This window comes from Phodopus roborovskii, unplaced genomic scaffold (genome assembly GCF_943737965.1).
Source record: "Phodopus roborovskii unplaced genomic scaffold, PHOROB, whole genome shotgun sequence".
NCBI classification, from domain to species: domain Eukaryota; kingdom Metazoa; phylum Chordata; class Mammalia; order Rodentia; family Cricetidae; genus Phodopus; species Phodopus roborovskii.
In genome coordinates, this window is record NW_026126418.1 from 13,721,570 (window position 1) to 13,735,227 (window position 13,658).

General features: G+C 45.7%; 1 protein-coding gene across 1 annotated transcript in view; it reads left to right on the plus strand.

Annotated features, from left to right (window-relative positions):
* The first annotated feature begins 726 nt into the window (after positions 1-726).
* Ext2 (exostosin glycosyltransferase 2) overlaps positions 727-13,658 on the plus strand; it is a 134,939-nt gene continuing 122,007 nt past the window's right edge. Inside the window, exons 1-3 of the mRNA XM_051184124.1 lie at positions 727-904; positions 6,252-6,817; positions 9,551-9,640. Coding sequence (XP_051040081.1) covers positions 6,282-6,817; positions 9,551-9,640 — 626 coding nt within the window. The 5' untranslated portion in view covers positions 727-904; positions 6,252-6,281. The remainder of the gene's footprint in view (positions 905-6,251; positions 6,818-9,550; positions 9,641-13,658) is intronic.

Genomic DNA, 13,658 nt, shown 5'->3' on the forward strand with positions numbered 1-13,658 from the left:
AAGGCAATCCCAGCTAAGGTGGCTTCATTAACTTTTCAGAGTAACATTAGTCACTTTTTACTATTTTAGACTTGCTGCCTTGTAACAGCTACATGGCATAAAGAACTTCCATTTCTGCTGCTACAATTACTTCCAATTTTTTTGTAACTTCTTCTTGGATTTTTTTTCCCAGAAAAAATATTATATTTATGCCTGGGCACAAGTATCTACTTCTACATTTTCTCCTGTTTTTGCACAACCACCTTTTACCTAAAAGTGATTGTGCTGGCCCCTTGCTAGGGGCCCTGCTTTCTTATTAGCCTGTCTTGGAGATACTACCTTGCTGATTTATTTCCTAATTACTTCACTGCTTCCCAGTGTCTTATTATTATTAGAAACAGTGTGGTGAATGTTTCAAGAAGTGGAGAGCCTTTCTGTAGGGTAAACTACATAGAAGATTGGTTGGAATTGCGGATCCAGTTTTTACACCTTGATGTACTTCCAAATTGCCCTGTGTGAATGACAATGCTTTGCACAGTCGGGGGTGATCTTACTACGTAGCCCAGGGTAGCCTCGAACTGTTGGGTTATTCTCTTGTTTTGGTGGGTGCTTGCGTTTTTTTGACAATTTTATCCCTGGAACAGCCTTTGGCTGTCCCTTTTGAGCCAGAGCTGGGAGGCTCGCCTGCGCTGACTCCTCCTGTCCAGCAGGAGGCGTGGCACGACCTCTCCGCATGCGCAGTGCGCACCGTGTCAGCCGCCCGTAGCTAGAGGCCTCCGCTGCTTTCCCCGTTGCCTCCCGCGGAGCTGGTGCTGGCGGCGGCCTCCCGTCTCCACGCGACCCGACACGGGCGGCCGTGGCTCGCGACCCGCGGCAAGAGCCGGTGACGGAACGCGGAGCCGAGCGGGAGGCGGCCGGTTCCGAGGTGAGCGCGGCGCGCGTGCCGGCCGGCCGGGCGGGCCTCAGGGCTGGGCTCCGGGAGCCGGGGCGCTGCAGGAGCCCCGCAGTGCTGCATCGAGTCCCCATCTGTGTTCGCTCCCCCGGCAGGTGCGCCTCGCCAGGACCTCTGCTTCCGGCACCCACTGAGCGCTTTGGGATTCGAGTCCTCCCTGGGTGGTCTTGCACCTTGGCTCTCCTGGGGCCGGTGGCTTCCAGGGACGCGTTGGGAAGGGTGGCCCAGGACCCGTGGGCTCTAAGCTTGGGCCAGGAAGGAGCTCAGGAAAGTTGGGATATGAGTTCCCGATGGTGGGAACAGTATTCAGTTCTGAGAGTCAAATAATGGCTTGGTGTCGTTTATTTGGAAGTGCTAGCCTAGATGCGCCCTTTCACTTACCTGTCGGTGGATGTTGTCTTCAGATTGGGACGTGTCCATTTTGATTCTTTTAAAACGATCAAATGTTCTAAGTCCTTGAACTGAACTTTGTGTGCTCAAGGCTATTCATCGTAATAAAACACACGGTTGGTTTTCATCTCAATCGCTTTCCCTGACTTAAGCCTCCTAGTTGTACTAGCCTATGCAGGTGTTTAGTCATCTGAGGAACCAGACTGCTGGGCCCTGAGCCCCAAGCCTTGGGGTTCTGTTGTGGAACCCTGCAGGTTCTTAGCCTTGCTGTTGACCTTTTTCCACCACAAGAGGTTCAGAAGTTTGTCAAACTGTGCTGTCAGGAAGATGAAGTAAGACTGAGTAAATGTACATGTGTAAAGTGTTTCAAACAGATGTGCTCTGTTAGATACATAATGCATTCACTGTGATGTGATGCCATAGTCAAACAGTATCTTTATAGTAGAAACCGTTTTTTAGAGGTAGTTAGCCACACTGGGTTTTAATTACTATCCTGTCAGGCAAGGTTGGGCATTGAGAGTTTGTGTCTGCTCACTTTGTTTTCAGAAGAGTTAGGCTAAGTGTAGTGTAGCAGTGGCCAAGGGAGTTCAGGAGGCAGGACATCTAGAAGCCTAAGAGGACAAAAAATCGTTCTTGGGAAGTTGGGCTGAGTGGATTGACTGTATTCTGTAGCTTAGAAAAAAGGAGGCTCTGGCCAGTGTTAGGAATAGGCAGTTCCGGGAACGAGTGTCTCACCCTGATGGTAGGTGGGTGTCACAGTCATGCCCAGTGACTCAGTGCTCCACTGCTGGCTGGATGGTTCCAGCATTTTTTTTTTTTTTTTTTTTTTTTTTGGAGGGGAGGAGTTTGGTGGGTTTGCAGGGTCTGAATTGAAATTCTAGTTGTGATCCAGGTCGTAGTATGGAACTGGGCAGTCAGAAGAACTGCCTGGCCTAGGTGGATGAACTGCCTTAGCCTAGATGGATGCTTATGCAGGATTCAGCACAGGCTTATCAGGGCTGGGCTGTGTGGAGGATGTAACTTGGCTAGTGGAGTTCCCAGCATGCATGAGGCTCTGAATTGGACCTCCAGTGCCCTATGAACTGGAGCAGGGGTGCATGCCTGCAATCCTGGTACCTAGGAGGTGATGTCAGGATGATAAGTTCCTAGCCAGCCTGGATTAATTCATTAATTACTTATTTTTATTTTATATGTGAGTGTTTTGCTTGCTTGTATACATGCATGTGTACCCTGTGCATGTAGTGCCTGCATAGGCCAGAAGAGGGCATCAGATTCCTGGGACCTGAAGTTACATATAACTGTGAGTCTCCATGTGGCTGCTGTTTGTCATTATTATTTTTACAATATTTGTGGGGACCTAGCCATGCTCAGCCAGCACTCTGCCACTGGGCTGTTGCCATTAACCCCCAGTTTCTTTTTATTTTTGGTGGTTGTTCTACCCTAAGTGTTTGCCACATCCTCGGCTTTATTTCTCAGAATTGGTGTAGTCATTGGGTATTCAACTAGTCTGTGAAGACTTCTTTAAGCCAGGAGGAGTATTCTGTCTGTGCTGACTTTGGGTTGTTGTGCCTCAGCTTCCTGTCAGTTGGGTGGTTCTGTATGAATCTTCAGGGCTCTTAGAACTAAGTTGTTTGCCTAGGTCAGTGATTTAGCCAGCTCCATCGTCACCATTCCCTTTACTGGCTTCTCTCTGGTTTTTTTGGAGTCTTCTCCTGCCAGCCACTTATTCCCATGTTTTTCTTAGTTTGGCAGAGCACAGACCATGTTAGTGGATCCAGAAGTGGCGCTAGCAAGCAGCCCTGAGACCTCCTTGCCCACTCTCGGATGGCAGCAAGGACTTCTTCAGCAGTATAAAGCAAGGCATCAGTAACTTCTGTACTCTAGTGGAACAGCTGGAGGACTACTACTGTGGCAGCTTGGGGTGAGAGCCAGGTAGGAGGGAGGCAGCCCTTGCATAGTGGCTATAGCTCTTGAGTGGGTATGGCCTGTAGTGATGGAAGGATAATGGGGTGGCTGCCTTTTGGCATCTTCCTCGAGAGCCTGCTTAACAGAGAATGCTAGGTTCTGGGCAGCCAGATGCCAACTCAGGACAAATCATGAAACATGGAAGGTTCCATGGCAGTATGTCCTGCAGCTGGGGGCAGATGTGATGATTACACTAGAGTTAAATCATCATTGTGGTGGAACTTCAGAGGAAGTACACTGTCTAGGCATCTGGCCAAGGTCACCCGTGGGAAGAAATGCTGGGATGGAGAAACTGGGGACTCTGAGAACTTTGATTCTCAGGATTCCTAGATCTTCAGGGCTGGCAGCAGGCCTTTGAGGTAGAGGAATAAACATGGACACCACCATACCCACCTGAGATAGAGGAAAGCTGCTTTGACTAGCCTAGCCTGTACAGAGCTGTCCCGGGGCAGCTGCCTTGCCCACCAGGGCCTATGTGCTTCAGGATCTGCCTCTGCCTTCTCTGATTGCAGCTTTCCCTAGTGGAGAGTCTTCAGATTCAGCTGCAGGACCTGGCTGTGTGGACCAGCAGCAGTTGGGGGGAAGTATGTGGAGTGGTGGACTATAAAACTGGATATTTAGGGTGTGGAAATGGGTGCATTCTCACATGACCCAGGGTTATGACTCAGTGGGATAGCGGGAGTTGGTCCTAATGTGCTGCAGGACAGGCTTGAAGCCTGGATGCAGCCATGACCTCAGCCATTGGTTCCCATCCTGGGTGATTTTATTGTCCTCAGAGGTATTTGGCAATGTCTGGGTATATTCTTGTTTACAATTAGGTATGGCTGAGGGTGCTGCTGAAGCAGTTATGATTTGTATAATAGCTTCCCAGTGAGAGAGTTACCTGACTCGGAATGTTAGTAGAAGCCACAGCCAGAAACTCTGGCCTACAGTAAATGAGGTGAGATATCAGGAGTGCCGTGGCAGAGTGTTGAAGAAGCCATTGGAAGTTCAGGGAGGCAGATAGCTTAAATAGGCTATTACTTGAGGCCAGAGATAACACCGCTTGCTCTGTCTCTGTGAGAGTCCACTCTTTTCACTTTGCTAATATGGAAATGTCCAGGGAGGAGCTGGTACTCTGGTAATATGGAATGTCCAGGGAGGAGCTGGCACCTTTGAGAAGCAAGCTCAGCACTGCCCCCTGCAGGCTGGGATTGACTTTCATGGTAACAAGGAATTAAGTTCCCAAGATCCTGAGAAAGGTAGAGCTCTATAGTGGCAGTGGCTAGGTGGTATCCTTAGCCACAGATAGCAAGACAGACATGGTATCCATAGTGGATGGCAAGGCGGGGAGGGGAAGGGTTGGGGGACAGGACATAGGGGACTCAGCCAGGCTGTCTTCACTCACTGCTGTGACTAGGTCATGGTCCTAGGAGCAGTGTAGATGGGCAGCCAGCTCAGACACTGTGTGTGTGTGTGTGTGTTCCTTTCTTTTGATTTTTCTGGTGTGAGATTATTTATTTCCCATGTTTTCATGGGTGTAGTTAATCTCCCTGGTTTGGAGTTTTTTCTTCTACCACCTTCTGTAGGGCTGGATTTATAGATAGATTGTTTAAATTTGGCTTTGTCCTGGAATGTCTCTATGGTGAAAGTTTTGTTGGATATAGTATTCTGGGCTGGCATCTGTGATCTTTTACAGTCTAGGATATCTGTCTAGGCCCTTCTGGCTTTTAGAGTCTCCATTGAGAAATCAGGTGTAATTCTAATAGGTCTACCTTTATATATGTTACTTGATCTTTTTCCTTTGCAGTTTTTAACATTCTTTATTTGTTCTTTCTGTGTTTTGATTATTATGTGGTGAGAGGACTTTCTTTTCTGGTGCAGTCTAGTTAGTGTGCTGTAAGCTTCTTGTCCTTCATTAGGTTAGGAAAATTTTCTTATGATTTTGTTGAAAATATTTTCTGTGTCTTTGAGCTGAGATTCTTCTATTCCTATTATCCTTAGATTTGGTCTTTTCATCCAGATTTCCTAAGTGTTTTGTGTCAGGAGGTTTTTAGATTTAATATTTTATTTGACTCATGTATTCAGTCTTGTTCCTGACACAGTATCTGGTAGAGACTCAACAGTTGTTTATTAGTGAGTGAATGAATGAAAACTGATTCTAGAGCTACAGAACATCATTTTGGTTCAGGTAAATCATCATTTTAGGTCAGGTGAATGTTTCAAAATAAATATTTGTAGTTACTTTGTTTTAGATTATTTTCTTTGGTCAGCACCTCCTTCCCAGAGTCCGGTATTTCCTAGCGTATGCTTAAGTGAATATACATAGGGTTGGGGCTGAGGGATGGCTAAGCAGTTAAAAGCACTGGTTGCTCCTCCAGGGGACCCATGTTACATTTGCAGCATGTACATGGGAGTTCACAACTGTCTGTAACTCCAGTCCCAGGGGATCCAATGCCCTTTCCTGGACTCCATGGGCACCAGGCACACACATGGTGCACAGACATATATATATTTATATAGGCAAAATACTTATGTAGAAAATGGATAAATTTAAAAGATGAATATAAATAGGGCATAGCTATACTTTTATAATGTATATTGAAATATATTTATATAGTATTAAATATGAAATAAATTTTCAATATATAAAAATACATATTTGCATATATTAGCAGTATCAAATATCCTAGTCATTTTGATATACCACGTAAGGGAAACAGGTAAGTATATTAGAGCTAGGTGTGGTGCCCTGTGCTCATAATCATAGTCTTTGGGACATGGGAGGCAGGAGGATCAGAAGTTTAAGCCCATCATTGACTACATAGCAAGTTCAGGGCCAGCCTGAGCTGTGAGACCTTGTTTTAGAAAAAGAGAGAGAGAAATTAAATAAACATATTAAAAGTTGAACAATCCAATCTTTTCAGTGTATTGCTTGTCATCTTAAACATTTGCTTTTTTCCCCATTTTTGTCTTTGGTGACCAGGTGTGTGAGGAAGAGGCTATCTGTGTCATTATGTGCGCGTCAGTCAAGTACAATATTCGGGGTCCCGCCCTCATCCCAAGAATGAAGACCAAACACCGGTTCTACTATGTCACCCTCTTCTCCATTGTCCTTCTGGGTCTTATTGCCACAGGCGTGTTTCAATTCTGGCCCCACTCCATTGAGTCTTCCGGTGAAGGGGGTGTGGAGAAACGCAGCATTCGGGAAGTGCCAGTGGTCAGGCTGCCAGCTGCTAGCCCCATCCCAGAGAGGGGGGATCTCAGTTGTAGAATGCACACATGTTTTGATGTCTACCGCTGTGGTTTCAACCCAAAGAACAAAATCAAGGTGTACATCTATCCCTTGAAAAAGTACGTGGATGATGCAGGTGTCCCAGTGAGCAGCACCATCTCCCGGGAGTACAACGAACTGTTAGCGGCTATCTCAGACAGTGACTACTACACAGATGACATCAGCCGGGCCTGTCTCTTTGTCCCCTCCATCGACGTGTTGAACCAGAGCCCCCTTCGCATCAAGGAGACGGCACAGGCCCTGGCCCAGCTTTCCAGGTACCTGACGTATAGCCACCAGAGCCTAAGGCACAATCTAAGGGAAGGGGAGAGGCAGAGGCATGTCACCCCTTGACTTGTCCCCAGATGCTTCAGGTCACAAGTGTGTGAGTGACTGATGTGTAGCAGGAGGCTGTGCTATGAACTCCAGTCTTAGGGCTGTTGATCTGCTGCTGCTTTGGTGGCCTATGTCTTTGTGATCTTTAGAACCAAGGGAGGCTCTCCTCCTGTACTTCTCCTTGTAGATTAAAATGCACAGCCTCCTACCCCAGGGACTCAGATCATTCTGTTTACTGTGAAAAGCCTCCAAAGGCAGCTAGCAAAGGATTGTAAGATTATTCCATACTCTGCCTCTAAGTGGTAACCACTATCACTGTTTTAATGGGTTTATTCAGTTTTTTTGGTCTGAAATTGCTACATGTGTACGGTTATAAGCATTTTTTGGGGTCAGAAATAACATCATGTGATCATACTCCAAAGAAGCTTCATTTCTTATAATGCATTGTGAATATCTTTCCAAATTATTTAATGGTGTGTGTGTGTGCACGTGCGCACGCACAAACACATGCACAGCACACACACAGACACATACACAATGTCTATGCAAAGGCTAGAGAGTGGTGTTGGGTGTCTTTATTACCCTCCAACTTGTTTTTTTCACCCCTTTTTTTAAAATTTAAATTTGAAGCAAGCTTGTTTTATATGTCAATCCTCTCCCTCCCCTCCACTTCTGCACCTCCCTTTTCTGCTCCCCAGGGAGGGTGAGGTCTTCCATGGGGGATCTTCAAAGTCTGTCATATCATTTGGAGCAGGGCCTAGGCCCTCCCCTGTGTGTCTAGGCTGAGAGAATATCCCTGTATGTGGAATGTGTTCCCAAAGTCCATTCCTATACTAGGGATAAATACTGATTCATTACCAGAAGCATCATAGATTGCCCAGACTTCCTAACTGACACCCACGTCCAGGGGATCTGGGTCAGTCCTATGCTGGTTTCCCAGCTATCATTCTGGGGTCTATGAGCTCCCCCTTGTTCAGGTCAGCTGATTCCATGGGTTTCTCCAGCCTGGTCTTGACCCCTTTGCTCATCACTGCTCCCACTCTGCAACTGGATTCCAGGAGTTCAGTTGAGTGTTCAGCTGTGGGTGTCTGCTTCCATCAGCTACTGGATGAAGGCTCTAGGATGGCATATAAGGTAGTCATCAATCTCTTATCAGGGAAGAGCATTTAAGATAGACTCTTCACTATTGCATAGATTGTTAGTTGGGGTCATTCTTGTAGGTCTCTGGACATTTCCCTAGTGGCAGGCTTCTAGTTAAACCTATAGTGGCTCCCTCTATTATGGTGTCTCTTTTCTTGCTCTTCTCTATTCTTCCCCCAAATCAATCTTCCTGCTCCCTCATGTCCTCCTCTCCCCTTCTTTTCTTCCCTTCTCTTTCTCCTGACTCTCTCTCCCCTCCTCCCATGCTCCCAATTTGCTCAGGAGATCTTGTCCCTTTCCCCTTCTCTGGGGGACCATGTATGTCTCTCTTAGGGTCCTCTTTGTTTTCCTAGCTTCTCTAGTGGTGTGGATTGCAGGCTGGTAATCCTTTGCTCTATATTTAGAATCTATATATAAGTGAGTACATACCATGTTTGCTTTTTGTGACTGAGTTATCTCATTCAGGATGGTTTCTTCCAGTTCCATCCATTTGCCTTCAAATTTGAAGATTCCATTGTTTTTTTTTTTTTCCCGCTGAGTAGTACTCTATTGTGTAAATGTACCACATTTTCTCCATCCACTTTCCAGTTGAGGGGTATCTAGGTTGCTTCTAGGTTTTGGCTATTGCAAATAATGCTGCTATGAACATAGTTGAACAGATGTCTTTGGTGTATGAAGTGTGCATCTTTTGGGTATATGCCTAAGAGCTCCACCTTATTTTTTTGAGACAGGTTTCTCACTAAATCTGGAGCCTGCCCATTTGGTCAGTGAGCCTGGAGATTCTCCCATCTCTGCCTCCCCAGCAGTGGGATTGCAGACATGCTGCACTGCACTGACTTTTATATAGGTGCTGGGAACTGAACTCAGCTCCTCATGCTTGTATAGCAAGCACTTTACTGACTGGGTTATCTCCCTGCCCCATCATGTTCTTTTTAATATAATTTTGAAGGTTGTGTACCATTCCATTTTATGGATGTTCTGTAATATATTTAATTAGCTGCCTATAACTTATTTACTATTGTTTCCTTTAGATTTTTATTTATTTAAATGTGTGTGGTCATTCTGGCTGCATGTATGTCTGTGAACCATGTGTACGCCTGGCGACCTCATAGGCCAGAAGAGGGCATCATTGGAACTGGAGTTACAGATGGTTGTGAGCCATCATGTGGGTGCTAGGATTCCTGGGTTCTCTGGAAGAGTAAGCAGCCAGTACTCTTAACCACTCATTTGCTTCTTAAGAATTTAGGTGTGTTTCGGTTCTTGTTTTTTTTATGTTTAAATTATTACAAATGGTTTTGTAGCAGATGAGCTGGAAGTACACATCTTTCCAGTTTTTATTTTACCTGTTGTCCCTTTGGCATTTTGGATGTTTCTTTGCGCCTGCAAAGCCTTGCTGTTATGGCTACTTATACATGTGTCCCAGCAGGTGGCACTGTTGCAGGTTGGGCTGCTTGCAAATGTGATCCAGTGTCATCCTACACTCATTTCTTCATGATTGAAGTGTGGATTCTCTTAATTGTTTACTTTCTCAATAGGTGGGATCGAGGAATGAATCACCTGCTGTTCAACATGTTGCCTGGAGGTCCCCCCGATTACAACACTGCCCTGGATGTCCCCAGAGACAGGTGAGCACTTGGGTGGTTATCTCACGATGGATTTCTGAGGATTAGGTAAGTTAAATAGGAATCATTTATTCCTATGAAATTAGGTTCCTAGACGGGTGTGTTGGCATACACCTTTAACCCCAGCACTTGGGAGGCAGAGACAGGAGATCTTTGAGTTTATAAAGCAAGCTCCAGAACAGCCAGGCCTACACAGAGAAACCCTGTCTTACAATAAACAAATAAATACATAAATATGAGTTTGAGACCAACCTGGTCTGTACAGCAAGTTCCAGGACAGCCAGAGCTATGCAGAGAAACCTTGTCTCATGATAGGTAGATAGATAGATAGATAGATAGATAGATGATATCTAAATGGAAAAAAAAAAAAAAAGGAATTAGGTTCCTGAACCTTGTAGAATATATTTTATGGTCAGATTTTTTTTTTTTTAATTAAGCTAGAAAATCCTCTCAGGCATTTCCCTTAAGTCAGTCAGAAATCCAGAAGCGTTTAAACCTGTGGAAACAGTTGGAGCTGGAGTCTTGGGACTAGGCTGGGCAAGTGTAGCATCCAGTTCCCAAGCCAGTTAGGTTCAGGATAATATGTCCATCCATGCCTTTTTAATTGGGACTCATTTGCCAAAAGTGGTTCTGTAGCATCTGAGAGGAGAGGGGTGGATGTGTAAACTTACCTGAAGCCAAGTGCTCAGGGCATTATTGCCTGTGTTTTGATCAGCCAGTTTCTTCCCTCTTCTCCCCATTTTCTTCCCATTTCCCCTTTCATCCCTACTTAACCTCTCCTGTGTTTCCTCCTTTCTGGTAAAGCTTACCAAACAGGCAGAAGCGGGGAGAGGTGGCTTGTGGTCTTGCCCCTGACTTTGAGATCACATTATATTTCCCTGCCCTTTCATGCATCAGTTTACTCACATTAGCCCAAGGCTCCTGGAAAGTTCCAGAATGAGGTGCTGAGTTTGTCACTTCTGTTAGTGTTTGGTTCACAGCTTTGAGGAAAACAGAAAGTTCAGCTCCAGCTCAGGGCAGTGTTTAGGTTACAGGAGGGTTACAAGAGTGTGTGGGCATATTCATTTATTTCAGTCTTGTTAGATGATGCCGAACTTGGATCAGTGTTACTGAAAGAGGTCTCATCTTGAGACCAGCTATTTTCTCAGAGGCTAAGGTTACACTGTGTCATATGTCTGTCCAGATGGCTGATCTGAATCTTCTGTGCTTCAAGTGGGTATCTCAAGTCAGTTTTGAGTTTCTGTAGGCAATAGGATGATCACTAGAAAACACATAATAATGTAGAGAGCCCTGTGAACAGCAGAGGGCAGTGAATCCACACAGACATAGAGAGCCCTATGCACAGCAGATGACAGTGTCCACACAGACATAGAGAGCCCTGTGGACAGCAGAGGGTAGTGTGTCCATGTGGGGATAGAGAGCTCTGTGGACAGCAGAGGGTAGTGTGTCCACACAGACATAGAGAGCCCTGTGGACAGCAGAGGGTAGTGTGTCCACGTGGGGATAGAGAGCTCTGTGGACAGCAGAGGGTAGTGTGTCCACACAGACATAGAGAGCCCTGTGGACAGCAGAGGGTAGTGTGTCCACACAGGGATAGAGAGCCCTGTGGACAGCAGAGGACAGTGTGGCACACAGGGATAGAGAGCCCTGTGGACAGCAGAGGGTAGTGTGTCCACGTGGGGATAGAGAGCTCTGTGGACAGCAGAGGGTAGTGTGTCCACACAGACATAGAGAGCCCTGTGGACAGCAGAGGACAGTGTGGCACACAGGGATAGAGAGCCCTGTGGACAGCAGAGGACAGTGTGGCACACAGGGATAGAGAGCCCTGTGGACAGCAGAGGGTAGTGTGTCCACGTGGGGATAGAGAGCCCTGTGGACAGCAGAGGACAGTGTGGCACACAGGGATAGAGAGCCCTGTGGACAGCAGAGGGCATGTGTCATACAAGCCTGCACAAGCACTTTCCCCCGGGAAATCCCTGACTGGCCTCCTGGCTAAGCTGCCACAAAAGTGGAAATTTGTAAGGAATACGGCAAAGGAAGGATAATCAAATTCCAAGGTTGTAGAACTGAGAAGACTAACATCACATAAACATTAAGAGAATGATTGCTGCCATTAAAATGAAACAGGCTATATGTATTTGGGTCCAGGATCCTCACTGATGCCCAAATAGTTGCTTATGTTCTAAGGGAGGGAAGGAGCTGTTGGGGTGTAGTGTCTACCTTTCCTGTTTGGGTGTGCTTTCAGAAGGCTCATTTCTGTTGTTCTGTTTGGGACATTTCACTTAAAAAAATTTTCATAGTCTCACTATGTAGACCAAGCTGGCCTGGAACCAAGTTGGCTTTGAATTCATAGAGATGCACTGCCTGCCTGTCTCCTGAGTGCTGGGATCAAAGACATGTGCCACCAAGCCCAATGAGACACTTCACTTTGCTGGCATCTTGTTATATACTGTGTGTGTGAGACTGATTTTTAATTTTAATCAAGTGTTAAATGTGGGAAGGTGCCCAGTGGACAGAAGAATATTGGTGTTTTAGTAGTTGATGCCTAGGCGTTAGGACCAGAAGGTGAAATTGTTTTCATCAGCATGTAGTTGGCCTCTGTTTTGACTGCAGTGCATTTCACTCTGATGCCTGTGTGGGAGGAGTCATTGGCTTGTTTTTAGGTCTTTATCCTCTGTCCTTGCTTGTGTTTGGAGAAGTGTAGAATAGCTTCAGCTGGAGCTGCATGTGTGTTCTGGAATTAGAAGGCAGGGCTAGATTAGATCCTTAAGGTCTAAACTCAAGGATGTGCTTGTTTATATAATATTTTGTTTTGTTTTTTGAGACAGGATTTCTCTGTGCTACCCTGGCTGTCCTGGACATTGTTCTATAGACTAGGCTGGCTTTGACTCATAAGAGATCCACCTGCCTCTGCCTCCTGAGTCCTGGGATTAAAGGTGTGTGCCACTCTGCCTGTGTGCTTATTATGGTATTTTGACTAAAGAAATGCAAGGATCTGAACTGAATTAGAATCCAGGGCCTTCAGCACGCTAACTCAGCAAGTACTCTACCACTGAGCTGTATTCCAAACATTAAATGTATCTTTTATGCTGCTTGTTTCCTGTTTCCCTTAGAACTTTTAGGAACTGTACATGTAACACAGAGGCACTTCACATGAGTTGAACCACATGCAAATGTGTAAGGAATCAAACTAAACAGCATGCTCCTTTCAATTTTCATTCCAGAGAGAGGGGGAGGGAGAGAAAGAGAGATAGAGACAGAGACACACACACAGAGAGAGACCCTCACTGTTGGAATAGAGTCTCAGTTTTGTTTCCTGTTTCTGTGGCTTTGGGGAGCTGTGATTTCGGGTTAATTTGGCTTTGGTCCGTCATTGCAAGGGCATCAAGAGGAATGTGAAGCAGTCAGTCACATCCCCAGTGAAAGCAGAAAGAGAATGGTCCATGCTTACTCTGCTTGCTTGCTCTGCTCTGTTCGGTCTACACCCACACCCAGGGAATAACAGTGGCACCTACTTGATGGCCTTGTCTTCCCACATAAGATAGTGTAATTAAGATAACGCCCTCCCCCAGACATGTCCACACGCCAGCCTAATGTAGAAAATTCCTTGCTAAAAGTCCTTTCCAGGTGATTTTACATTGTGCCAAATTGACAATGTTTTTCTAGTCCTTCCCTCTATGAGTTCACACACACACACACACACACACACACACACACACACACACACACACACAGTTTAACTTTAGTGGGAGCATATTAGACCTCTTTAATGCTTAACCAATGTTAATTTTCTCAGGTATGTTTTGGAATATGATTACCTTGGATTTCCATTAACCTTTCTTTGAACATGCCTTGTACATATTTCTGCTGTGATGTGGGTGTATATATTCATTTATTTGAATTTGTTAGGGTAATTTTGATGCTATACAAGGAAAGAGGGGTATAGCACAGAGAACTCTATATCCCCAGGTCAGCCTCCATCTTCATCACCTCCTGGCCAGTCTTGGTCCATCTGTTCTGA